Below are 25,412 nucleotides of genomic sequence, written 5' to 3' on the forward strand. Positions count from 1 at the left end.
ATACTGAATGCACTGCAAAATACTGTCGACATCTATGTAAAAAAGAACACCGCCTCGAAAAATAAAACAATACGAATACAAACCCTGAGACAAAAGTTATTGCACACGCAATGGAGCTGCCAATATTGCCTGCACCATTTCAAAATAACTAAAGCAACTTGAAATGACAAAAAATAAAAAAGAAAGCCTAGGCGTGCAGTAGCTTAACGTTGGTGCGCCACTGAAAACGCCAGCTCCCAGGCATTTCACAAGTTTACAATGAGCATTTCACAGCATCCACTGACATTGTTTGGCTTCTAGCAGTCCAGCTATGTGACTGCCAAGGTGACAGCTGAAAAAAGCTCACGACAACTCCAAATGTGAAACCAACCTCACTGCAACAACACAAAGCCCAGAAGCACATTTGTCGCAAGAGGTCTGAGAAAATGTAGTAGTAGTAGTCAGGTTTGAGTAAAGCAGACGAGCCCCAACAAACACAACCACCACAATGAAAGCACAACGTGAAGGTCACTTACGACGTTAACGTCAAGAAAAAGCATACATGGCGTAGGCAGTACACAGAGGTTTCCACTGGGTCATGTAACAGTAATGTAGTAGGCTCTGTACTCTGTCACAAGCATGTAATAAGTGCGCGAGTATGCAATGCTGTGGCGAAAGTAGCTGTGCGCACGCTCAAACAGACGTGCTCCAAAGGTGAATAAAATTTTTCGAGGCTGTTCAAGCATGAGGCACAAAGGAAAAGTGCTGAAAAGCTGATTACACCATGAATAAGGTTGCCCTTCATTGCGCAACAAAGCACAGTTGATGCAATACTCCTTGGGCTATCTTAAAACTAAAAAGACGAGACTGCGGTGACAGCACTAAGTCTTTGAACGAAACAACCCACTCCACCGTCCAAATAATAAAGAAAAGGGAATGGCTAGTTGCACCTTTTAGTTGAGCTGCACTCTTCAGAAAGAAATTTGATAAAAACTGTGACACATTGTGTAGACCTCAAGAACTTGTTGCAGGACACACAAAGACAAGCGCCACACTAAAACTGCCTCGCACCTCCCCTCTCTTGTAAGTGTCTGGAAACACTAGCTGTGCCTTTGGACCCTTTTCATATCAGAATGGAGAAACTGAATTTCTAGAGGAAAGCCTCACCTACAGGATCACTTTCCAGGGCCGAAAAGATGACTTATTTGCCACCGAAAGGATGCCACGTTTAAGCAACAAGGTAGCAGCTAACACAAATGCATACGTTATCAACACAAAATGCAGAAAAAAACCTACGGAACGTACTCTTGGAGCAATACTACTACATACAGCTGTGGTCTTAGGTGTACATTCTTCAGGCGCTGCGCTCCTGTCCAGGCGTAAAAATTGGAAGTTGCATGCAGCGGCGCTGGAGATTGAGACTCTACACTTCGTTGGAAAGTTTGACGTTTTCCTGCTGTGACTAGAAGGCAGCGCAATGGGTGCACTGCCCCTTGGGCAGCATGCAAATCAGCCTGGCCCAGTAAACGTAAGCAGTATACTTCAGCGTAAAGTGCGTCCGCCATATCGGCTGCTGTCTTGGCAGACATTGCAACGCTTCTAAGCCTACGCCCTGTCTGCTCTGTGCTGAAGCGGTGTCCCATCCGTAAGGGGGAGCAAAAAGGGAACAGCAACGAAATCCCAGAGGCCAAGGAAAGCCCTGCGGATGACCCCTTAAAGCTTGCAGGGCGTGTTCCCACAAGGCATCAATGACAAGGACCACACACACTCGGCAGAGCAAACCACCAAGGGATCGGCCTATAGTATAGTGCTCTGTACTGCTTAGACTCCACTGGGGGTGACACTAGGTGAAGCACAAGGGCACCACCCCAAGTGCAGCTTATTCTCAAAAACACACGACCGAAAGTAATACGCTTCCTGTGCTTTCCCCGACAGTGAACTGCAGCCGAAGCAACACCCCCGTGTTTTGTTTTTTGTCTCCCTGTTGTCTTACGTGCTAAAATTGACGCAGCACAGGAGAGGGGAATGCATCAGAGCCTTGGAGGCTGCACAACGCTGCTGTTTCCGTCTGTTTCCTTTCGCTTTGTGTGTGGGTGTGCCTGCTCATCACACAATGTCTTCCCACCACACTCCGCTTCCTGCCCCCCAAAAATGTGAACTGCAAAGTGAAAGCACTCGCGATGCCAGCAAAAACACAGGGCGGCATTCAATGCCGGAACAAAATAGACACCTTAAAAGCTCACGTCTCACACCCTTCAAACCTAGCCTAATGGGGGCTAATCCACCTTGTTTTCAACTCTGCCCCGGGTCCCTTTTACACTGTCAGACCAGTTTTCTGTTAAAGAAAACAAACTGTGTCGAAGCTGCTGCTGGGCTGCGATGCATGTTCTAACGGAGGGTCGTGGACTGCTTTGGAGTGCAGTGGCGAAATCTCGCATGTGTGGCAATGTTTCTTTTTACCTCCATCCGGTTTTGCATCAATTCAAGGTGGTTAGGCCACACTTGCAGCCAGCTGGCTTTAACGTGAGCAAGTAATCACCAGCTCCAATAATACTCCACCCCATGTTTGGCTGGAAAAGGCCTATAAATGCACGTTAACGAAGGCTCCTTCTGAAACTAGTAGCGGCCGCGGTGCAAACACTCCTTCTGAAACTGGCTACTCGGCACATCACGACGAGGGAAAAAAGGAGCGCGAGGAGAACACCTCCCTGCCTGCACCCGGTAAACACTTCTTCAGAGGGCCTCCAAGAAACCCCCCAGAGCAGCTTCAAAGAACAATGCATCAATGCGTCCACTCCTAAAAGTGAGCTCATCCATTCGTATAAACAGACCGCGCCTGTCAGCTTATAAGTGCGAAAAGACAGTGGGGCTCTTTGTGTTACCCTCTCGGACAGATGGCGGACAGACCACGGGTAGAACGAGGATTCCACCCGCCACAGGAATATACTATGGGAAAAGTGAATGCCAGATTGCTTCTTGGGAAGTCAGTAGTGAGCCAGGGACTGTAAATCAAAGAGCCAACTGATTCGGTGAATGGCACAGACAAGTAGGTACCCAAAGACAAAATTTAGTCCCAGAGTCCGCCATTCCTAAACCTGTGAGTGCCCGACAAGAGTGGCACAAATACAAGCGCATGGGAGAGTAGCACACACTACAATATTAGTGCCTTCCCGACGTCTTCCAAGGTGGGATTGAGAAACAGGCGTCAGGCAGCTGGCCCCTGGGGAACTAGGTGGGGGCAACAATCACGTGCCTAACCTCTCTGAATAGAGCACGCAAACATACCAGCAAATGAAAAGACGACGACAAGAGCGAGAGAAAGAAAAACAAAAACTACCTCCTTAGAAAAAGGATGGAAGAAAAGGGGACCACCCCAACAATGTCAGCATACAGTTTTGTACACATGGGAACAGTGATGAAGGGTCAGCATTTAGGCCATTTGCAGAGGAAGGGGGTGGGGAGTGCCAATGGCGCAAATGTTTCCGCTCACAAATAACGATTAAGTCTGATCCACAGAGTGGGGAGTCTGTGCGCACAAATATTGTAGTCCGCCTATGTGCAATCTGGAACACCCCCTACACTTCTTGGAAGTGTGCCAGAAAACAAGAGCCCCAGGTGCTGGGCCAAGGAAGTGCCATCAAAGTTAAACAAAAAAGAACAATCAGTCCGTTAAGCATCCACCTCAGCGTCAAACCCAGTCTGACAAGAACGTGCTGTGGGGCAAGCTAGCACTCTGCTGTGGAACACACTACAGTGCGAAGGTTGACAAGGACTTAGAAAGACAGTGCTTGTACCGTGTTCTTTTGAATTTTTCGTAAACCTTCCCACTGCATGAACGTTGACAATGACTTAAAAAAAAAAACACAGGACAAGCACTGTGTTCCACAGCAGAGCTGGCAAGCTTCCTTTGCCCTCATTCTCAAGAAACGGGGACTTCCCCCTTCGGTTACTCTGGTCAAAAGCGCTGGGTGCTCAGCTGTGACCGCGTCAAAAGCGAAGTGCCTCGCGGTGTCTCCTGCTTCTCTTTTCCCGCACACTCACTGCTGCGCGGGGGGTGAGGAGGAGGCCAGGTGCTGGTGCTGGCGCAGCGGGGGAGGGGGAGGCAGCTGCCGGTATCCCCCGAGAGACGGCGGTTGCAGCTGGCGCAGGAGGGAGGAGGCGCGATGGCCGCCGTCGCCACCCGTGACGACGACGTTCTCCGCGAAGGCCGAGTTGTCGTAGGCGCCACCGCCACCCGCGGCCACTGCGGAGCCCACCAGGATGCCCTTGGAAGGCAGCAGCGCCGCAGGCAGGCCTGCACGGTGGCCTGGGAGGGAGGGCACATCACTTGATCACTCGGCTGTTGGTCGCTTTCCCGTCGCACTGTTGAAGGGAGCCCACTACCATTCTGAGGGAAGTGGAGAAAGCTGGTGGGAAAAAGAAATAACTCCACCCATCTCGTTCGTGTGGTAGTAGCGGTAGTGGGGCTTCAAAGAGCAGTGCACATAGTGGAGCACGCAACACGTGTGCTTTCTGCACTGTGCGATAGCACGCAGCAACAGCATGTGCAACAGCACAGTGCATGCTGAATGCACACGGCGTAGCGGACAACGCTGCGAAGCCAACAGCGAACAAGGTCCAGCAGGATTCTGGGGGGGCTCTGTTCCGGTTTTTGTGTTCTCCTTGATGAGCAAAAGACCACAACAGGAGCAGCAGAGGTTCCTCAACCGAAATTTTGCTTTCATGTGCCATGTGTTGGGAATGTAAATGTAGATTTCACAACAGCCTTCTCTCATACAACTTGGCCCACTCAAAAGTGGTGAAACGTGGCATAACCCTTGCAGCCATACAGCACGCCGTGAATTTACACGCCGACCGGTTTGGCCAGCCAATGTATAAGTACATATGAGATTACCAGAACACTAGAACTCACTAAAAACAATTACGCATTCACATGTCACTCGTCATTGTTCGAAACATGAGTGCATTGTGGTTTTTCAAGACACAACCATCCTTTCTGTTCACGGTAATCAGATTGCTAGGGAAGTTATCAGGCTTTTGCGATTAGAAAAAGAGGCGATCTGTGTGTAAGCACACCATGGATAATTCTGCATGAAAAATAATTTGTTTTTGAATCCATCCGTGAATTAATCATCAATTTCAATTCATGTTTTCGCGCGCAGTTTGGGAGGTGTCTTGTAACACAAGTATGGCATCATGATGCGAGGGCACGTGGGTTCGGTCTTAGTATGCTTAGTATGTGTTGCGGTTTTAACAAAATCATTTGCAAGTTTAGTCTCCTTTTTCTCGTGTGATCGTCTGTTACGCTGCCCTTGAAGATGTCAACCCAGTATCAACTCGCCCAAATGTCAATCCTTTTGCAGAACATTTCTGGTTGTGTTTGCCAGTCTGCCCGTCAAAAATGTTTGACGTGGCAGTCATGTGTGCGTGTGCATTGACTGGGCCGGCTGCCCTGATGCGTCTGGCTCAAGAGGGTGGTGGAAAGTCGGTCCATTGTCGGGAACGTTAAACTTCGCAGTTTTCTCACTGCGATGCACCCGCATTCTTTCTGCACATGATGCGCCATCTCTTGAGGGATAAGTGGACTTTGTTTGCTGGAGTTTTCTCCTTTTTGCACTAGGGTGCAGCCCAATGTTCAGCATGGACTTTCTGGATCCCAGAGCGTTTTCACATGCACGCTGTTTGCTGAGAAGCATGGCCATTTTCTCATCGCATGCATTCTATGCTGGTGCACTTAGAGAAAGCGATGATGACTGCAGTAGTGAGGAAGAGAACTGCGTGCCTCTATCAACTACTGGCAGCGTGTTGAACCACAACCAGAACCACATCAAGCACCGGAAAGTTTTTGCTCGCAACCACAACCGGATTGAACCTGCATTTTTCTCGCCATTTAGGAACGAAACGAAGGAACCATTTCGAACCGGTTCAAGGAACAGCTAGTGAAATGGTTCTGGGAACGGTTAGAGTGAACGGAAAAATATCAAGGCGGTCGGGCCAATCTTGATATTTTTGGGGTCCTTGGCATTTGCAAATTTTGTGGCGCTCTCGCTCTCAACCAATCGGGTAATTTAGTTGCACAGAAAAAGGTCGGAAAGTTTTTTGGGGAATGACAACCTATATGCTATAAAATGTCCTTCTTTATGCATGTACTGCGCTGTTATGTTGTTTCTAGCATAAGATTGACATCTCACACTAAAGTTAGTGAAGTAAAGTTAGCCTAATGCATATTTTGTATATATTTAAGGGTTCTTGATACAAGTATTTATATCGGGTAAGACTCTAGGAAGCAACTAAAGTGAAAGAAAAAAAAAAAAAGGAGCGACAACTGGTTTGATGCAAAGGAAATACGAGTTCATGTCCGAACTTTGTGTGGAAAGACCATCGTTGTGCGAGTGAGCATTTTCGTTTGTTTTTTTGCTGCGGTCGGCGCCCGCTCACGTGAGTGTTATAACTTTGTCGCTGCGTTGCGTGAAAATAATGCACGCCGCTATATTCCTTTATTTTTTTATTTTGTGCCGAGTGCCCAAGAGACGATGGAAGGACGATGGTCTTTCCATACCAAGGTTGGTCACAAACTCTCGTAACTTGTTCCTTGTGCGCATACACGGCCCGTCGCCAGAATGTGAGTCATGTACTAAAAGCCGCGCGCTCCATTGTTTGTATTTCAGAATCAAGATAGTACATATGCATACAATGGGGTTCCAAAGTGGTGCTTAGCGCCGCTACGGAGTGCCATGAGCTGCGTTCGATTGCCGGCGATTCCTGCTCACCTGGGGAGGAGGCGGAGGACGGGGGGGAGGAGGGGCGTCCTGGCTGCCACCGCTTTTTCTTGGACAGAACCAGCAGCACGACCGACCCGAGCACCGTTGCCGAGCCCGCCACCAGGACCACGGCCAAGGGCCACGCCTTGTCTCCGTCCCCCGAAGAGGAGGCTGCGCCAAGACAAGTCCCCAAGTGTTCACCCACGGGCGACGAGGAGAGTCCGAAACGCAAAGTAGGACATCCCGCAAGCATTCAGAGGCGATGGAATCTGTCAGGTCCCCCTTCTTCTCCCCCACACTGCACGACGCTTGAAGGCGACATCCTGAAGCCAGTGAAACAGCAGAAGAATCACGTGCGCCTTTTGACACCGATGGTTCCGCACAATCTCAAGGCGATACCCTGAGCTTGGATCCGTTCTCGACCAGTGTGATAGCTCCCAAAAAGGGTGCGCTCAAAACGGCCACTGCTGAAAGGAACGAACACTTGGGATACCACTGTGGGAGAACATCGAGCACTTGAAGTCCTCAACAACCGTGCGCATTGTGCACTGGCAGCAACAACTAGCTTGCTGAGGGAGAGGGCACTGCGACCTGGTGCTTGAATCAGGTCAACACAGCAGGAATGGGACAAGGTTACGTGCAAGGTTACATGCCAAAGAGCGCTCTCGTCCGCCTCTGCTCTGTCCTGCCTTTGTGCCAGAACCAACTGCACTAAGCTGCCCTCTGCAGCGCATTTGAAGCCTTGACCTGCTCATACAGATGGGACAAACTGACCACTTTTTCTAAACAAGATTGTCAGAGCCTGGTCTCCCGATCCTTATGAAACCGAGGAATGGGCCGTTGTGCTCCCAACCGTTGTGGATGTCCATGGCCACTAACAGTCACTATGACAGCCGCCACTTAGGCAAGCAATTCACTGGTGCCCCTCGTGCTTGTACCTTGCTCCACTCTAGTGCTTCACTTTTACACATTTCTGCATTTTTCCACGAAAATTGCGGGCACTCCTGAATTAAAGCAATGGCACTGCGCGGCCTGCAACAGAAACCAATCTTATGTACAGTGGCCCAACAATGCCTGAAGAGGTGAACACAGAGTGGAATCCCCTTTTCCCAAAAGCCGGATGGGGACTAGTCATCACTTGTCCCTGTCCCTCCCCGAGGCAAATGCCAGACTGTAGTTCCTGAAATCAGCTGAGCATCAGTGTTGCCACAATGGAGGCTCAGTATGAACAAGCGCCAATGTCCAAAGAAGTGCAACAAGCTTTACCTAAGTAAACAGTTCCTTACACTAGTGCCTTGCATAACTGGTGTCCGTTGCAGTTCACTAACACTTATGCCAACCCAATGTACGAGGAGAAAAGGGTGTTTTTGAATTCCACTCAACTACATAAGCATTTCACATGCCCGCCTTCATCCCGGTTTTATCTGATGTTTCAAATTTTGGTTGTTTTGCCCCCACCAGATTGTACGTGTTGGCTATATATTTGTGCTCCTTTCCAATAAAATACTGGTTGCGAGTCAGCGCCTGTACTGTGAATTCTTCTGTGTTCCTCGCTGTTTTTTGATGAGCCACCACTTGTCTTTTCACTCAGCAAACAGTTGCTCCTTGCGGTTATCACTAAGCAAGCTAGAACACAGCTCATTTAGTGGCTGCAGTTATGGCTCCAGCCCCCCCACCACCACTGCGGCAGACTAAATTAGAGCACAACGCGGGAAGGCACAGAGCTCGATGTTGGGACGAAATAAGAAAATTTGGATGAAAAGAGTGTACTTTAGAACATGTGATCAGAATGGCAGAAAGCCTTTGCCCTACACAGTATGGAGTGTCACAGTGATATATATAAGAGGGAAATATAGCACCAGTGTCAAGACGAGCCACATTTGAATGAGTGTGCCGTTGTGTTTCGAGGAGATACATTCCGCTTCTACTTGGCACGGCTTGGCAATGGGCTGAAGAGTTGCCGTGACTGTACGTTAAAGTTATTTTATTCACATAAAGGTGCAGCTAATAAAAACGACTTCTTGTCAAATATTTCCAAATGCTTCTTGAAGCGAGAACAAGAAAACATAATGTTGCCCCTCTGTCACCAGGAGCCACAAGAAGGCACGTTGCGAGCCAGGCCAACAAAGAAAGGATCGTGCCTAGCTGCAACGGCGACTCCCGTGGCAACATGTGACTACAGTGACACATTTCCCTCCAGCATGCATTATAATGAAACTCTATTACGAGCTCGATGAAACCTCCCTGGCGGCCCCCCGCTCACCCAAGCTGGGTGCCACCAGCCACCATTCGGGGGACTCCAGCGAGGCGCCGGCATTGAGGCTGGCCATGTGGCGTGCACGGTGGCAGGGCAGACTGCCACCCTCGTGGCTGCTGCTGCGGTTGCCCTGGACCCCGCAGGGGGGCCCAGCCCAGGTGGGGAACGAGGGCAGGCGCGGAGGGGGCGGCATGTCCACGATGGCCGATGGCGGGGGACCCAGGTAGCGGGCCGAGGCACAGGCGTGCCCGGGGCAGCCGCCGTGCGCCCCTCCGCCCAGCACCGGCAGCCACAGCAGCAGCAGCAGGCCCACCATCTGCCGGCAGGGGAAGGGACGGCTGGTCAGCGGCCGGCACAAGACAGTGCGCGTGTGTTTTGTTCTGCCACAGAGTATGATGCATTGTGCTAGCCTCTGAGCAGACGCTACTCCCCATGTGGAGGAGGGATGCAAGAAGTGGCGATAATTGCCAGCATGTACTTTTATTCATCCGCCATGGCATCCACATCCTCCCAGTCGCCATCATCATTATGAGTAGCAGTAGAACCTCTTTCATGAGACGGTGGGCAGAGAAAGGGGAGTTAGGAGAGGGGTATCACGACCTTCTTGTGTAAACACGGCAATGAATCTGGCCCTAGTCAAAGCACCTGCACCTCCTGCGCTAGACTACTCTTGACAGTCTGATGTTATGCGTATCTTACAATCGCAGTTTACGCTTTCATTTGGCATCGTATGGGGAGAGGTGCTGTGCACAGTAATTGAGGCCAGTCCTAGTGCGCACGTTCCGAGGCCTGCTCGAAGCATTGCTTGGCAGAATGGGCACCTAGGCTGAAGGTTTGGGAGATCTGTTCACTGAATTCTAGTACCCACAGCATAGGCAGCATCAGCAACAAGTGTGGTACAGAAAGTTCTGCCAGTTCGATTGTGGAAATCAACGAGTATTCCCCTAGGAGTGGTGACTTGGATACGTCCTTCTTGGTGTCCTTGTAAGGGGGAAGTTGCACACGCTTTTCAGCAGCACGAAGACTGCGGGGGAACTTTTATCTCAGCGCCTGAAGAACAACTGCTGCAGGTTCTCTGGCACACCTATGCTTTGAAGTTCAAAGCTATAAGCGTGGTTGTGATGGTCTCCGGAAGGGAAGGGAAAACACGGCAGAGGTTGAAAGTGATGAAGAGCCTAACACTGTAAACACCCAGTCTGCTACTGAGCACACGTCAATCAGCAGCAGCAGAAGACTTTGCATGTGGCCTGCCAGAAGGAGCTTCACTTGCACTGCCCCCGTTTTGCAAGAATCCATTCTTAGCAGCACTTTTCACGCAGTCCATAGGCTGCTGTTACTCTGATGATCCGCCCGTGGACAGCCGCCTGCATCATATGTGTGGCCCAATCCATGGCACTCGTTTCGTATCCCGAAAGCCTAGCGTCTTTCCTTGTGCGCTATTTGGAAAGCTTTCTTTCAAGGTGCGTGGTGACGTAGGACACTTAACTATGAACAGCTCCAATCACAGCATGCAACCTGCCTTCGTTATCTCCAGCCACTGAGGTCCCCCTATGCTTCAATGCATGACGTTATCTTTCTGAGAGGTCACTGGATGCTGGCAAGACGAGCACTTCACCTAGTGCAGGAGTCTTACGACTAACAGAACTCAGCATGAACAGATGGTTTTCAGTGTTTATGATGCATCGTGGTGTCACTCAGGTGGCGCCAAAGCCGGTAGCTAAGTCCACCTCGAGAAAACAACACTCACTCACTCACTACAAATACTCCGAGATTTAAAGTCCAACTGGACCGGTCCAAAACATCATTAGACCAACTACACTCCAATTTGCCCAATGGTGTTTTGGAATGGTTTAACTGGACTTCCAATCTTTTTTTTTTTTTTCGGCTGGGATATATTCCATGCAAGGCTAGGTTCACCTCAGAAAAACAACACTCACTCACTGACTGGACTAACTCCGAGTTCCTACACCTTCAGTTAGCATCCGCAGTACACATGCCGCTCTTTTTTGCAACAGGGGAAACATAGTGTTCGTTATTTGAATGCGCTTCCCAAAGGGAAAATCATCCCAGGCATTTCTGTGTCGAGAATTGGATGCGCACCGACAACTAGTCCAACATAATTAAATTCCTCGAAATTTTCGTATTTCATTACGTACAGCTAGGCTGAAGTAATGCGTCCCTGCTGCCCCACCGACGAACAGTGTCCTTCAAATCTTTATTAATTGGAGAAAGGAAGGCGCTTGGCTGAACACGAATCTATAAAAATGGGGCATACACTTGTGAGGTTTAGGGCAGCGAGTTTTGCAGACACTGTCTTTCTCAAAGCGCTGCGGCAAAGTCCGCAAAGAAACAAAAACGTCGCTCCAACTAGGGGGGGAGAGAAGGGGTAAATGTCGTACCCAAGCCTGCATTATTAAAGCATTCGCGCAACAATCATTACAGGTCCCAGTTGGGCAATACGACCGCAAGAAACTGCCGCCCTTTCTCAGAGAAATTACGCGCACTTGACAGAAGGCGCCTAAAAACGCAGTAACGACGTTATCGCCGTAATAGCATTTGTTGTGTTCCTGCATTCACCGATCGATGGCCGCAAAGAACGAGCTCTAACTGAACTCACGACTGCAAATCATAATCCAGCATGCACACAGCACAACCGAAGAAATGCCGAGGCACAAATCCACAGCACTCACCTTTGACAACACCCGATGAAAGCACAACATCGTCTTCCCTCAAGGCGTCAACATCTCGCCGCGGACCGAAACCGGCGTCAGGCTTGGTGCGTGTCTTATCCCGCTACTTCTCTCGGTTTGACGGTTACATCATCAATGGGCGATTGACAAGTTAGCGCGTTAATTAGCGATGAACGGCAAATATTTGCTCATTTAGAGCGTGCACTACATCGCTTGCAACAACAGCGTAGGACAAGCGAGGGGATAATTTCTGTACTTTGATTGGCCGTTGTTCTCACGTGACACATGTTCACGTGACCGTTGTGGCAAATACCGCGAAGATGCGAATACGAATGTTACGGCTAAGAGTATGCACTTTTTCGTGGCCGTGTTTGCGCTAATTTTTATGTCGCAATAAAGTATATCGAGCTCGTTTACCTGTGCCTTTGAATTCAAAGTGCATGGCGTTGCATGAAGGCGGCTGCAATTTCATCCTCGCCACCTTCGCAAACCCCGTGGTTATAAGTTGCATTGAATTACGCTGCAAAATTTCGCGTCCTCCTTCTCCAAAGGTAATTATGGTGCGGCCCTGTCAGTAGCGGATTGAGCAGAGTATGTCGATCAACCCCAATCGCTTTCTTGTGAAGGATTAGTTTGCTACAGGCTGAGTTTGGACTTTGACTCGCTGGCAGGTTGCACTTTGATCGATGAAGATTTGACTCATTGCAGCGGCTTGACTTTGGCGCTTCGCCATTTGATTTTTTCACGCAAGAAAGATTCGCGTTTCAACCATCGTCGCCAGTAGACGGAGGGGATTTTGATTTTTGTAAAGTCGATAGTCTTTATCTGGCTACTAAAACGCAAAAAATAACGGCGCAACTTGCACTAGTGGTGCAAGGCTGGAAAAACAGCGGAGCTGACGGTACACCTAGCCTCTTCCCCCCTGGGATCCGCTGTCTGTGCGGGGGACCGATCGGAACGGCCTCGTAAAATCCGGCTAAACTTGGCCTCACCACTGAACACTTGGCCAAGCAAGAACATCGTAAAACCTAACGAAACTTAGCAAAGCCGAGCAAAACCTAGCGAAACCGGAAGAAGCTAGGTCGAGCCCCAGCTCCGCCGGCCGTTTCTTCAGCATTGCACCACTAGTGCAAGCTGCAGCAAGACCAGGTGGCATTCCAAACTTTGGTATGTTTCTACACATGCGGGCCGATACCCGCGCATTGTCCTCCAGTCTTGATGAGTAAACAGAAAAACAAATAAGCATCAGTTACAAATGAGCGACACCCAGATCCAAAACATCCAGGAAGACAAATGCCAGGTCTGGTTCGTTCAAAGGACTGCATTGATCCGCTACCAAACAGTCAAAGTTTATCGCAAAAGCTTCCAACCACTGAGCTGGACAATCAGGCGAAGCCGAGGAAGCAGGGGCGTCTTGGCAGCCGCTTCCTGGCTGGGTCATTATGACGTCACAGAATCTTGCTTGCGCTACTGGGGCAGAAAAACGTGACCAGGCGATGCGGTAGGGCAGTTACGCGCAGTTCCCTGTTTTGAGTATTCCCCCTGTTGGCTGCAGGCAAGATCTCAGGGTGGTTTGTATGTATACACCGGTTGTATACACAGATTTTGTCTCAAATATACTTGCAGTTTTCTTTGCGCTAAACAACGGCGAGATGTATGATAAGCGCCAGCGGTTCACAAGTTTCGAAGCTGCTGTGTTACGCCGTCATGGTACGCCGTCGGGCTCTACTTGGGCAAAGCCACCTCAAGTAAGTTACTTGGGTCCGTTATCTCACTGCGCCGCCTCATTCCGGCAGTCGCTTGAGATTGTGACAGCGAGCTACGACGACGAGGCGGCCCCCTGAAGTGCTCTGCACTTAAAAGAAGAAACTGGGCACACAGAGTTGCAGTCGTGCTCGAGAAGGGCGAATTAAAAAAAAAATTATTCTTGCTAGGATTGCGGACTATTTAAAAAATTATCCGAGCTAGGAGTGCGGATAGGGACAGCCCCGACGGTCCCAAATGCGAGGCAGGCATCAGAATTCGTGGAAGCCTGTTTCGTTAAGCTCGATAATCTGGGACACCATACGTTCGGCAATCCGAACGCAAGTGAAAAAGAAAATCCAACGCTTATGGGTACTGGAAACGATCAACAGCGGGAATATTTTATTAGCTGTAGTATCAACCCTCACCTGTTTTTTACCACCCTATGGATTTTTATAAAGCAACACTGCAAACATCACTTACGTATTGATTTTCTGCCTCATATTTGCGTAATGTTTTGTTGCTGCCACCGGACTTAGAAGCATAGATTTGGCTGTGGGTATATAACCCTATTGTGCAGCTCCTGCTCCTCTTTGGTCGGCTGGCTGAATGGAGTGACAGACAGACAGACAGAGATACGGACAGACAAAAATTTTCCCATTCAGGTAGCCCAAGAAAGAATATCGTCTTTAGAAAACCTTACGGCCGCGTGCGCTTGAACAATCGTGTTGGGCGCTGGGGGACAATATTGGGATGGCGTCAAAAATGAAAAAAAAAAAAAAAAAAAAAAGAACTGGCCGCGTATTTGTTCCTTTCGTTGCAAATGTCGCCAAAAGATGACAGTCTTTGTAGACATTTGCCAAGGAAATGCCCCCCTTTGCTTTCCCGCTCACCTCTCATGCTGCTCCTGTTCCATCGAGCTCATCCCAAGGTAAACACACTAAAGGTTTGCTCAAGGCGATTTGAATTTACCGCGTTCCACTGCTACAGGCCGGGTTCCTCGATGCCAGCGCGGAGACGCGCGTGAATCGAGGCGGCCGACTTCAGGGTTTATAGAACCGCGTTGCCGAGCTCCACGTGCGTTCCAAGCAGAACGTGGACCCCAGCTAGTGGAACCTTTCGTTGCTGTTGCCGCGTGATTTCTCATATGCCGCCAGGAGGTGGCGCGAGCAACAGAAGGCGGCGGTTCATTTGCTATCGAAAAACCATGCATGCATCCATGAATTTTTAAAATAAGGGGACACTGTAAATATTCCTTGTGTATTAATTTTCGGTCTTATATTTGCGTAATTTCTTGTTCATGTTCAACAAAGTTGACAAGCATGAACATATAAACTGGGTTTAGACACTCACATTTGGCTGTGAGTATATAAAACTATTGCGCAGTATTCATTTTACTTTGGCCGGGTGGCTGAATCGAGTTACAGACAGACAGACGGACAGACCGACCGAAATTTCTGGGTTTAAGTAGCCGATCCCTGGCTCTCGCTGTGCCACCGCACCACCGCACTACATAGCGGGCTTCGAGCATTTCACGTTGCGCGCACGCCTAGAAGAGAGAGAGAGAGACAAGACTTCATTTTGCCCAAATAAGACGACTAGTCTTATGTCATCTTTCTTGCAAGCGTTCGGCCGACCCCATGGGAGTCAGTGGCCTCTCTTGCTATTCGGACCAGGGCCTGTTGATCTTCAGCGGTAGAGCTGTGCAGCGCGGCCTCCCACTGCTCATCGTTGTGTATGTTTAGCAAATATGTGCTGTGTTCCTGTGGGTTCGTAGTGATGTGCGGGCACTTCCACATCATGTGTGAGGGGGTAGCCCACCCTAAACAAAATTTACATTTCGGGATACATCTGGTGATACAGGACTGGGTTTGGAAAGGAATTAGTCTGCAATAGTCGTGCTACAGCACGCCGAGGCAGTGCATGCAATGGGGAGGATTGCGAGGCGGCCATGGCAAGCAACAGCGGAGAAGCAGCACCGCCATCGCCTACCATGCACTTGGCATCACCTACTCGGTTGGCGAGCGGCCTGGCAGTGGTCCGTCCGGGTGGCCAGCGGGGGCGCAACGCCCGCGGTGGGGGGCCCGGCAGGGAAGCCCACGATCGGTCCGCCGGCTCCGGGCAGCGGCGGCCAGGCGGCCCGTGGCCCGGCCGGTGGCTGCATACGTATGTGGCGATTCAAAGCAGGTGGCGAGATCACCGTAGGTCCAGTGGCATCGCTAGGGGTGTCCGGGGGGGGCCCTGAACCCCGGGTACCAGCCGCCTCGGTAGGGGGGTGGGGTGCCACTCGTGCCTCTCCAGTGACTTTAGTGGACGTCGAAAACAGGAAGACGACTGCCACTAAACTGCCGCTGCCTATTCAAACTCTCCTCCATTTTCAGTATAATGGGGAAGGCAAGGAGAATTATGGCATTCACAAATGCGTGGGGGATTATCCGATAATGTGCGCGGCGTGAAGAGTTACCGCGATGCCACCGGAGGGTGTGGGGAGCAAGCTTGTTCCTTCCGGGAAGGGACAGTAAAGATGCGTGTCCCCGGCGGCGCTTTGCTGCGCCGAAATCTCGACTCACTGGCGTTTAGCTTTCGGCCTTCACCTGAAAAGCAGCCACCCCAGCTGGGCTTTCATTGTCACAAGAATTCACTTGAATCCAAGAGCTTCACGGTAACGCAGTGTGTCTGATGCTGGGCGTGTCTGCATTCCATTGCGCATGAAGGCACGACGCAGGTGAGTCTCCTCTCGAATCTCAGAAAGGGAGACACACACGTTTCCAATAATTTCTGGGTTGCTGTCCTCTGCCCTCCGTGAGACCTGACAAAGATGTATATGGGGAAACTTGTGGACTGTGGCGTCGGTGCTTTACCTGGACGCGGAGACACCCTTCTCCCCATTCTCTCAGGAAAGCGTTCTCGAGGAGAGAGAGGGAGAGTAAACCCTATTTCGACCTCCGGTTCAGGGGAAGTGGACAATTTCGTTTCTTTTTTTTCCAGTATCGGTCCTTTTAGCAGCCGCCACAGCGAACCTAAACTGACAGTAAGGCACGCCCCAAGAAATGTTTGGCTTTCGGGGAACCCGTGCACAAAATATCCTGGTCCTGCAATCCCTCCCGCACACAACGTCACCCTTGCCTTTCACATGAATGTCACAGAAGAAGGCGCACGCTAGCGTGACTAAATTGCAGTGACTGAAGCACCCCTTCTTCCTCACTATTTTTTTTTTTTTTCATTTTCGTTTCTCCCTCACTGGTAGCAAAGTGCTCGCGGCGTGGTCATCCTCAAGCATTTTTGCCCCTTTCCTTTGAAAGCCTTTTTGTGTGCACGTACGAACGCTACGAACTGCCCGAAAAGAGGAAATAAAGACGTGTAGCCCTAGGAAGCATAGCCGCTGCTCCCCAAGCAGCAAGCTGAGGGGGCGCCCGTTGGTTTATTTCGCCCGAGGCTACTGCCAAGAATGGCGAACCGGCGGCCCGTGCATGTGCAGATCGCCACTGGAAAAAGGTCTGGCGTCTGGAACCAGAAACACAAAAACAACAAACATACGTCCCGAGTTCCACAGACGTAAGAATTTCAACACTGTATGATATCGGCAGGACAACGCGGTCCCTTGAATGAGACATCCGCTTAAGAACCCTTAATTTCGAATCCAATAAAGCGTTGTTGCGCTATAGCAGGCGTCTAAAAGATTTTAAATTTGCACAGAATGTTTTTAGGCTACAAGGCCTGACGCTCCATTACCCCTAATTCCCAGAAATTTTTATATTCGCCTTAATATCTCCCTATGCGACTATGTGTGAAACGAAACTTTTTATAACGTAAAAGCAATAGTAATGCCACACTAGCGTTCCGCAAGTTTCCACTCCAACGAAGACCAACCATTACCACCAAATATTTTTGTTTGCTAATAACTGAAGTGAAGGCAAAACAAAACAGCCACGCTTCAGTTTTCACGATGTCAAAACACATCTTATTACGTCAAAAGAGTTCAACTAATTGTACGCATTGCCCTAACTTGCAAAAAGAGAAGAGCCATTCAGGTGGCGTTCTAAATGATGTTGCCAAAATCTTTGAATGTCTCCAAATGAATGTTTTTACAAAGCTCGGTCTTGTTTTCTTTCGCATAACTGCAGGCTATCAAAAGAATATTTCTTGCTGCTATTTTACACCACCCGCTAACGCGGAATTTTCTAATGACCTGCACGACGCACTATATGTATTTTATTACAAAATTTCCTAATCGTGCCATGTTTGTTTTTGCCAGTTTTAATTTCCCCACATTACCTGGAAATCCTCTACGACTGTGACAACGCTATCGGAATCCTCTACTTTCCCATCATTATGCGCCTACTTTTACTTAACACAAGCGACTACCCAGCTCTTCATCGGTATGTTCGACCTAATACTAAGTGTCCCAGACACTGTTTCAAATATTAGCCACATGCCTGACATTAGCGATCTCTGTATTGTTTGTATTGCCTTTGTCCCGCTGAATGTGCCATCTCATCATTCGTCCAACAAACCAAAAAGAATTTGCGACTATGGAAAAGCCACTTTTGCTGCTACTGACAACCCGATTCATAAATAAATGTATGAAAATTTTTGAAAATCGTTTGGTCGACGAAAACTGGTACGTGTTTAAAGGAGTTCTTGTATATTCCAGAAAAGATCAGTTTAATGAACCGTAGTTCGCATTGGTTTAATGCAATAATTAGCGCTCTAAAAACCAAAACAAACGGCTTTTCTGTAAGGGAAAATATTCAGGTAATCCACAAGCCTGGATCCTTCAGAGAAAAAAAAAGAGTATTCATGAAAAAAAAAAAAAACCTTTAAAAGAAGCAAAGCATGGTTACTTTAGCATCACTCTTCCTTCATTATTGCCAAAATACCCCCAAAAGTTCTGCATCGTGGTTAACTGTATCGAACGCTCGTATTCCAAAGCCCTCGCTTTAAATAAAACCTGCAAAGTTTTTTGTTCATTTCTATGCAAAAATAGATACGTCTTTTGTTGTTATTTCAACACTTCATTTTAACAATACAAAAAGTGGGTAAACTTAATATAGAAAATTTCAGGAAAATAAAATAAATAAAATAAAATAAAGGAAATTAAAATAAATAAAATAAAGGAAATAAAATAAAGGAAATTATTTTATATCAAATAAAATAGTGGCAATAGTGCTGATTTGTTCTGATTATTGCTGACATTTTGTATGAGAGGGGGGTGACAAATTTGCTGCGGCCCCGGGTGGAAGGTTAGCCAGGAACGCCACTCCGTAGGTCCCTTTTAAAAGGAAGGAAGGGACCCGAAACAAGGCGCCCCTCCACTCACGTCCGCTGGCGGCGGCTGCGTGGATGTCGCGAGCGCTATTTCGCTTCTGGTGGTCGGCACGCCGTTTTGGCAGCTGGCCTCCGAGATAGCGAAGCTCCCGCGAGCCGCCGTCGTACGGGGGCGGTGCGCGGCACTAGCGGTGCCTGCCGTGCCCCGGACTGAGGCCACGGAGATGCCGATTGGGATCCGGACATGGGCGTGCCATTCGGATTCATCCTGGACGGCCTTGCGTGCTTCGGCTGGTTGGTTGGTTGGTTGGTTGCCTCAGACCATGTGCACATACCCACGCGGGGGATTGGCCAAGAAGCTTTGCACCTAATCAGGATGTGACCTATATTATTTTAGATCTCAAAATTGTGAAAAGTAAATACAGAAAATTTTTTTTTTATATAAATAATATGAAACAAGAGTCAGGAAGAAAAAAATACATAAATGTGAACGCTTAGACAGCAGGAAAACCGGCCTGTCGCCGCAACATAAGAGTGAAGGGCGGACACAACATCCCTGAGGCAGACTAGTGACAGAACCTTGGAAGTAGATAGCGGAAGGTGGAGAAGTCTAAAGGTTGACTCCAGATGCGTGCGTCGAATTGGGGAGAAGCTGCGGCATTTAAACTGGAAATGCTCTATATTTTCCAGCTCGTCGCAGAAAGGGCATTGCGGAGATGGAGCCAGACCATATTTATAAAGATAAAAAATTAATGGGAGAACTTTTCACCGAAGTTTAGTGATTGCTACCTCGCACAGCCTTGATTCACAAAACATTCCATGCATGACGAATGTGGTTATAACCTCTAGAAGGGAGAAGGGCGCCTTGCCGATAAGTCTGGAGTTATTGTAAAAGTCTAAATCTCGCCCCCAACAGAAAGCTATTATTTGGACATTGCACGACCACAGGGCCACCAAGAGATATACTGGCTAATTGATCAGCCACTTCATTGTATGAGATTCCTGCATGTCCTGGAACCCACACTAGCCTAACCTCACAAAGCTGATGACGAACAAATGATCGGAATGTGCAGATAATTAAATAATCTTTCTCTGATGTTAATGCGGAACACACAGAGAGGGAGTCAGAAAGAATTAACAACATGCGAAAATCTATGATGAAGTTTTTGAAGAGGCAAATTATTGCCAATAATTACGCCTAGAAAATAGGAGTGCAATCAGGTAACCTCATTGAAAAGGACCAATCGAGGGACTGGGAGAACAGCCTTCTCATCACTTTGCGATGCATCGGTAGCAACGACGATATGGGAATGAAGGGTTGACAAATGATCCTTGAGCAATCCATTGAGGATTCGGGCCGGAAACATCTTTGCATTCGGGGGAAGATATTATCAAAGTTTATTTCCACAGATGACACGCTAATACAAGGAGGGGGTAGCCGAAAAAGATCTGCGCGAAGTGGCTGAAAACATGACTGTACTAGATCCATATGGGGGCTCTGCAACCGCGGTCACTGAATGCCTTGAAAAAGATCAGGCCTCAGGCGGAAAATGAACTGAGCGTCATGCAGCGGGGAGTCAAACAATTTGATAAAGGTTAATAGTGTCTATAATTGGTAAAATAGGGTTAGCGACATATTTTGGTAATCCCAAGCATAGTAGCAAAGCCATTCTCTCAACGATAAACAGGGGATGTAATTTATACGCCGCACAACCAGAAAATAGGACGCAGCCAAACGCTAATACCGGGTGAACATAACACCGATATATCATTAACATTGTGTCTCTAAATAAACCGAAATTGTGGTTACATAGCCTGCGGAGCACGCCTGCGGCTCTTTCTCCTTTAGCAGCAACATGTTTAATATGAGGACGCCATGTAAGCTTGTCATTTCATTTTTCATTTTCATTTTCATTTATTTAAACAAACCATGTCTCAGGAGGAGAGGCAAAAGGCAGATTAACTCTACCTGACGGCGGCCATCAACCCCGGACATGTAACATTGTAACATTGCACAGCAACGGTAGAAACAAAACATGACAACTAGCTATACAAAAGTGATGTAGAATCCGTACTCTAGTGCCCGAGGAACGATAGTGTTGGACGCGTTCACGGATGCGCATTTCGCTCTCCTCAATCCTGCACTCTAAGAAATCGGGGGAGTAGTTGAAGAGTCCAACAGTCATTGTACTCCTGCAAGCGTTAGCGCGCTCCCCTCGAAAGCTGCGGGGAGTTGGATGCAATGTTCGCTCCCATGAGGAGGAAGAGCAAAACTGACAGCGTACTCTTCTCGTGCGCGGCGGAGTGCAGCCCCAGTTCCGCTCCCGCACCAGTGAAGAGTAAAGCTGCACATCGTCTCCTCTCTCCAGTACGAAGAGTAAAATTGCAATTTCATTCTTGTCAAGTGCGGGAGTAAGCATGGAGAGGCACTCCTACCATTTACGCACACCAACTCATCAGCGATGTTTTATTTGCATACGTATATATTATATAAAGCAGTTGTGTAAAAAGCCCCCGAGTACTTCCGCCGCGCATTCTAAACGTGCAAGAATATGAATTCATGTAACGATTGCTCGCAGCGTTCAGTGACATGAATGGAGCAAGCTTGACAAAACTAAAAAAACGCATGTCTCGATTTGGTTTTGTTTCTTTGTTTTGTTTTTCCTCTGTAATGGCTTAGTTATCGACATTTAAAAAGTTGTCAGACTATGCATCATAAAAGGTGCGCACCACGGAGGAAAGAATACTGCGCGCCGATTTCAGCGATTACGCCGATTACACCGAGGGCGTCCCAGCGGCGGGGGCGCGGCGGTGGACGCCGCGTCTCCGTAGCTCAGCCCGACGAATATACGGCGTACTACCACGGCGGATTTTCCGCCACGCGATCTCGCGTCTACGGTGAAAACCGACACAGGCGGTGCACCCGCAAGAACCGGGCGAGCGACGACTGATCGCGCCAGACCGTGATGTCCCGCCAGCGCGGAACACAGGGCTGCGCTTTGTAAACCATGTGCTACGCACGAAGTGGACTTTCAAACAGACGCTTCATCCAACATGGGAAGTTCGACCTGCCCTTATCGTCATGCTTGCTTGAACACAGTACGACGCGTGCTCGTATCGAATAGGAGAAACTAGGTTTTGAGAATTAAAGGTATAATTATTGAGAAAACTGAGGTTACAGTGGATCAGGACAGAAGAGCACGGGGAGAAAACGTCTCACGCGGTGCGCAGGCGTGGGGCGACTCTCCTCGGCGAACAGCACACACACGTGAGACGCCCCAGGCAAGACTCCAAAGCTCTCACTCGTTGGTATAAACATCCGGCCGCGTTCGCTGCGACGGTGGCGGTTTCAGGTGTTTCGTGCTCCGGGCTTGGCCCCTCGGCAAGCTGCCGGTGTCTGTTTTCGTTTTCGCCTTCTCCGCGCCAGCATTCTCGGCGCGAGAATTATCCGAAGCTTCGGAGACGGCTTGCTCAACATGGGAAGTTTGACCTGCCCTTATCGTCATACTTGCTTGAACGCAGTGTGACGCGTGCTCGCTAACTGCTTGCATTCCTGTGCGTCAGCGTTAGATCACGAACACGTAAGCAAGCCGTATATTAGTTCGTTCGTGCGTGCGTGCATGCGTGGAACTAGTTTTTATTTCGGACGGACATCACAGCTGCGGCGGCGCAGAGGCCGATACCGGAACTATATGCACTGTGTAGCAATGCGCGCGCAAGCCGCCGGACCAGCCGGTGTGCAGTCGCTGCCTTTGCAGGTTTCGCGCCTTAAGCTTGGGATCTTGGGATGACGACCATGGATTTATCTACCGGACGAAGAAATGCTGGCTGGAAGTGGAGGTAAGCCATTAGTTAACCTGGTATTCTCATCTTGTGTATTTAGCGAAGGAGAGGTGCTCTCTAGCTTCGGTCCGCGGAAGCGGCTAACCCTAATGTTTTCGTCACTCATTTTGACCGTTGCTTAGATTTGAAGGGCGGCTTTTGTACCCGTGTGCAAACAGCGTCGAGTCTTGCACCGTTTCAATCCCTTTGATTCGTGAAGTGTTGGTATCCTATCCGAATGTTTTCGCAGGTAAGAAGCACGGTCGCGCGAGTAGTCGCAGCGCTACCCTGTATTCTTAACTCGGCGGCTAGGGTTAGAGTGGCTGCCGTGCAGTAGCTGTGGCTACCTGCGCGACTCCAAAGAATTTCGTGCAATCGGCTGAGTAATAGGAGCGCGTCTAGCGTGTGGCAGTCACTAAAATTACAATGATTTTAGTTACCGCCGCGCGTACTGCAGCAGACTGAAATCCTGTCCAGATAGGTTTTTTGCGTTTTGATTTGTACTCTTAGCTCGGCGGCCAGGCGGCTAGGGTTAGAGTGGCTGCCGTGCAGTAGCTGTGGCGACCTGCGCGGCTCCGAAGAATTTCGTCCAATAGGCTGAGTGATAGGAGCGCGTCTAGCGCGTGGCAGTCACTAAAATTACAGTAATTTTAGTGACCTCCGCGCGTACAGCAGCAGACTGAAATGCTGTCCTGACAGGGTTTAGGTTTTTTGCGTTTTGATTGAGGGCAGGATGGCCGGAGATGGGACTGTTAAGGGGTAACTACATGCGTCTAAGCCGATGAGCGACGCGAGAAAACTCACTCATTGGGTACGGCAAACAGGTACTGTGGGCGACACAGACAAAATTTTTTTACACAGGCCGCTGACGGCGGCAACTGCGGCAGGCGACGGGCCGTCGCCGTCGCGGACTTATACCGGCCAGAAGCAGCCCACGAGCGAGCGGCAGCAACGACGACGAATGGCATTGGCAGCAATGCATTATTTTTTTTTTCGTTTGTCGCTGTCGCCCATAGTGTTTGTTGTACCCATTACGGTACTTTTTTCGCGTCGGTTGTCGCCGTCGCTGCGTTTGGTTTAATGTTCGAGCGTTCTGATCGTTCAATAACGAGCCTATTGGTTCTCATCAGGTGTTGCGATCTGCAGCGTGCATGCAACGAAGCGTACTCGAGAATGAAAAAAACAGTAGCTATATGCGCCATAGCAACTTTTACACCCTGTACTTGTGAACGTATAATGGGCCGTACGTTGCAGTCGGCTGAGGGCAAAATCCTATGCAAATTAATCAGGGATTATAACGTTACAAAAAGAGTTCTCTTTACTTAAATTTTGTTAAATGTTTTTATACCGGGAACGATAGCGGGGTAAACAATAGAAGCTACGGACACGTAAGCACTAATGGGTTTGGGGCGCATTGCGTAGGTAGACAGCTGTAGGGCGCGCTGTCTGACATGACATTGTCCAAGTGGCACAATGAGCGTGGCTGCATCCAAGGTCACCGCACATTCGCATGTAGACTTGTGACTGCGCCAAGCAGTATTGCATTCCAATACGGGTTCAATGCGTTCACTCGGCGCAAAAACTAATCTATCACGTCGTCAAACTCGTCAATTTTTTTTTCATTGTTGAACTTATCTTTGCTGTCCCCCTCTTTCTTCCTATGCAGGAACCACGGGAAGACGGTACTTGCCCGAAGATTTTTTTTTTCCTGAGAGAGAACGAGATCCCCGAGGCGTCAGCAGGAGTGGCCGTCGCATTCAAGACACTTCTGCTCACATCCTTGGACATCGTGGATGAGTTCCCATTGCTGCTGTCTGTGTTTTCAAAGGGGAAGCGCACCTTCTTGCTTCTGTAGACGTTACTTCGGCTCAAGCACGGTGCCCTGGTCGGTACTGTTCTGAAGGCCGCCACCAACATTATGAAGCATTCAGCTAGAACGTGTTTGTTTTTAATAGCAAGTTATGCCTTTTTTAAATCTTACTAGCGCATCCTCATTTGAGAACCACCCGCCTAAAAAACCCAGTGGGAATGTTTCCGGTGGTTTCCTATTGTCCCACCAACATATATCTGTTGCAAAGTTCCCGTGTCAGTGGCTTTGTATCTTTGTGTTGATTGCACCTTGTAATGCGCTAATAGTAATCCACGCTGAATAGTTTTAGTCCAAGATTTTTGTTTCGCAAAATTTATTTGTAAATGTTTTTGATGTGTCCTAAATAAGAGCTGGCTTTCCAGTCCATGTGAAGCACTCACTGATGTACTAAGGCCACTTTGTTTTATGTTAATACTGTTAACTATTTTCCCACTGCTGTATTTCTACTGACGCTTTTCGTGCTAATGCCAGTACCTTTTTATTTGTGGATGTTAATGTCATTTTTATCGTCATAATTTAATGTTTGTATTTCAGTGTTTTCAATTGCTTTGCTGCATTTTTATTTGTGAATTTTTCTTGGATGTATCCTCAATAGGCGTTACGTCTCCTGTGTGCATGTGGAGTAAGAACCGTTTCTATGCTGTGATATTTTAATTCAAAATGAATTGCTTTTTGTGTGAAATTGCACAATGAACCGATTGTTGTGGTATTTTTTTTTTTGAAAAATAAAGTCTGACCTTGTTTTCTCTTCTTTTCCATGTTTCAAAATGGCTTGTCCTGTTTTGTTTGCTTGTAACTGCCTATAGTACCATCGTGGGGATGGGGGGGGGGCTAGTAGCAGGCGGAGCGAAAACACGCTGTCTCGCGGGGAATAACAGAACGCTCTTGAGGCGTAACGAGATGCTTTACAAGAGAGAGTAGTAGTACCCGTCTGCAGTATCCGGGAACGCCGAAACCAATAGAGCTTATTCACGCCTAAAGGGAGTGACGGAACGCTGCCTTGTACATGGCATAGCAATTCC

The 25,412-nt window shown here is 48.7% G+C and overlaps 1 protein-coding gene and 1 long non-coding RNA gene across 3 annotated transcripts in view; one reads left to right on the forward strand and one right to left on the reverse strand.

Annotated features, from left to right (window-relative positions):
- The window catches only part of LOC144149861 (L-asparaginase), a 55,384-nt gene extending 46,206 nt beyond the window's left edge, over positions 1-9,178 (reverse strand). For both annotated transcript variants that reach the window (XM_077681573.1, XM_077681571.1), the window contains exons 1-3: positions 9,004-9,178; positions 6,750-6,911; positions 4,021-4,285 (exon numbers count right to left, since the gene is read on the reverse strand). In XM_077681573.1, the coding sequence (XP_077537699.1) occupies positions 4,021-4,285; positions 6,750-6,911; positions 9,004-9,029 (453 nt within the window). In that variant the 5' untranslated portion in view covers positions 9,030-9,178. The remainder of the gene's footprint in view (positions 1-4,020; positions 4,286-6,749; positions 6,912-9,003) is intronic.
- Positions 9,179-21,995: 12,817 nt separating this feature from the next.
- Positions 21,996-24,600, forward strand: LOC144149224 (uncharacterized). The gene is made up of 2 exons (XR_013318236.1): positions 21,996-22,538; positions 24,187-24,600. It is a non-coding gene; the product is annotated as an uncharacterized LOC144149224 (long non-coding RNA).
- The last annotated feature ends 812 nt before the right edge of the window (positions 24,601-25,412 follow it).

This window comes from Haemaphysalis longicornis, unplaced genomic scaffold (assembly GCF_048455015.1).
Source record: "Haemaphysalis longicornis isolate Haplotype H1 unplaced genomic scaffold, Haemaphysalis longicornis Haplotype H1 scaffold_8, whole genome shotgun sequence".
NCBI lineage: Eukaryota > Metazoa > Arthropoda > Arachnida > Ixodida > Ixodidae > Haemaphysalis > Haemaphysalis longicornis.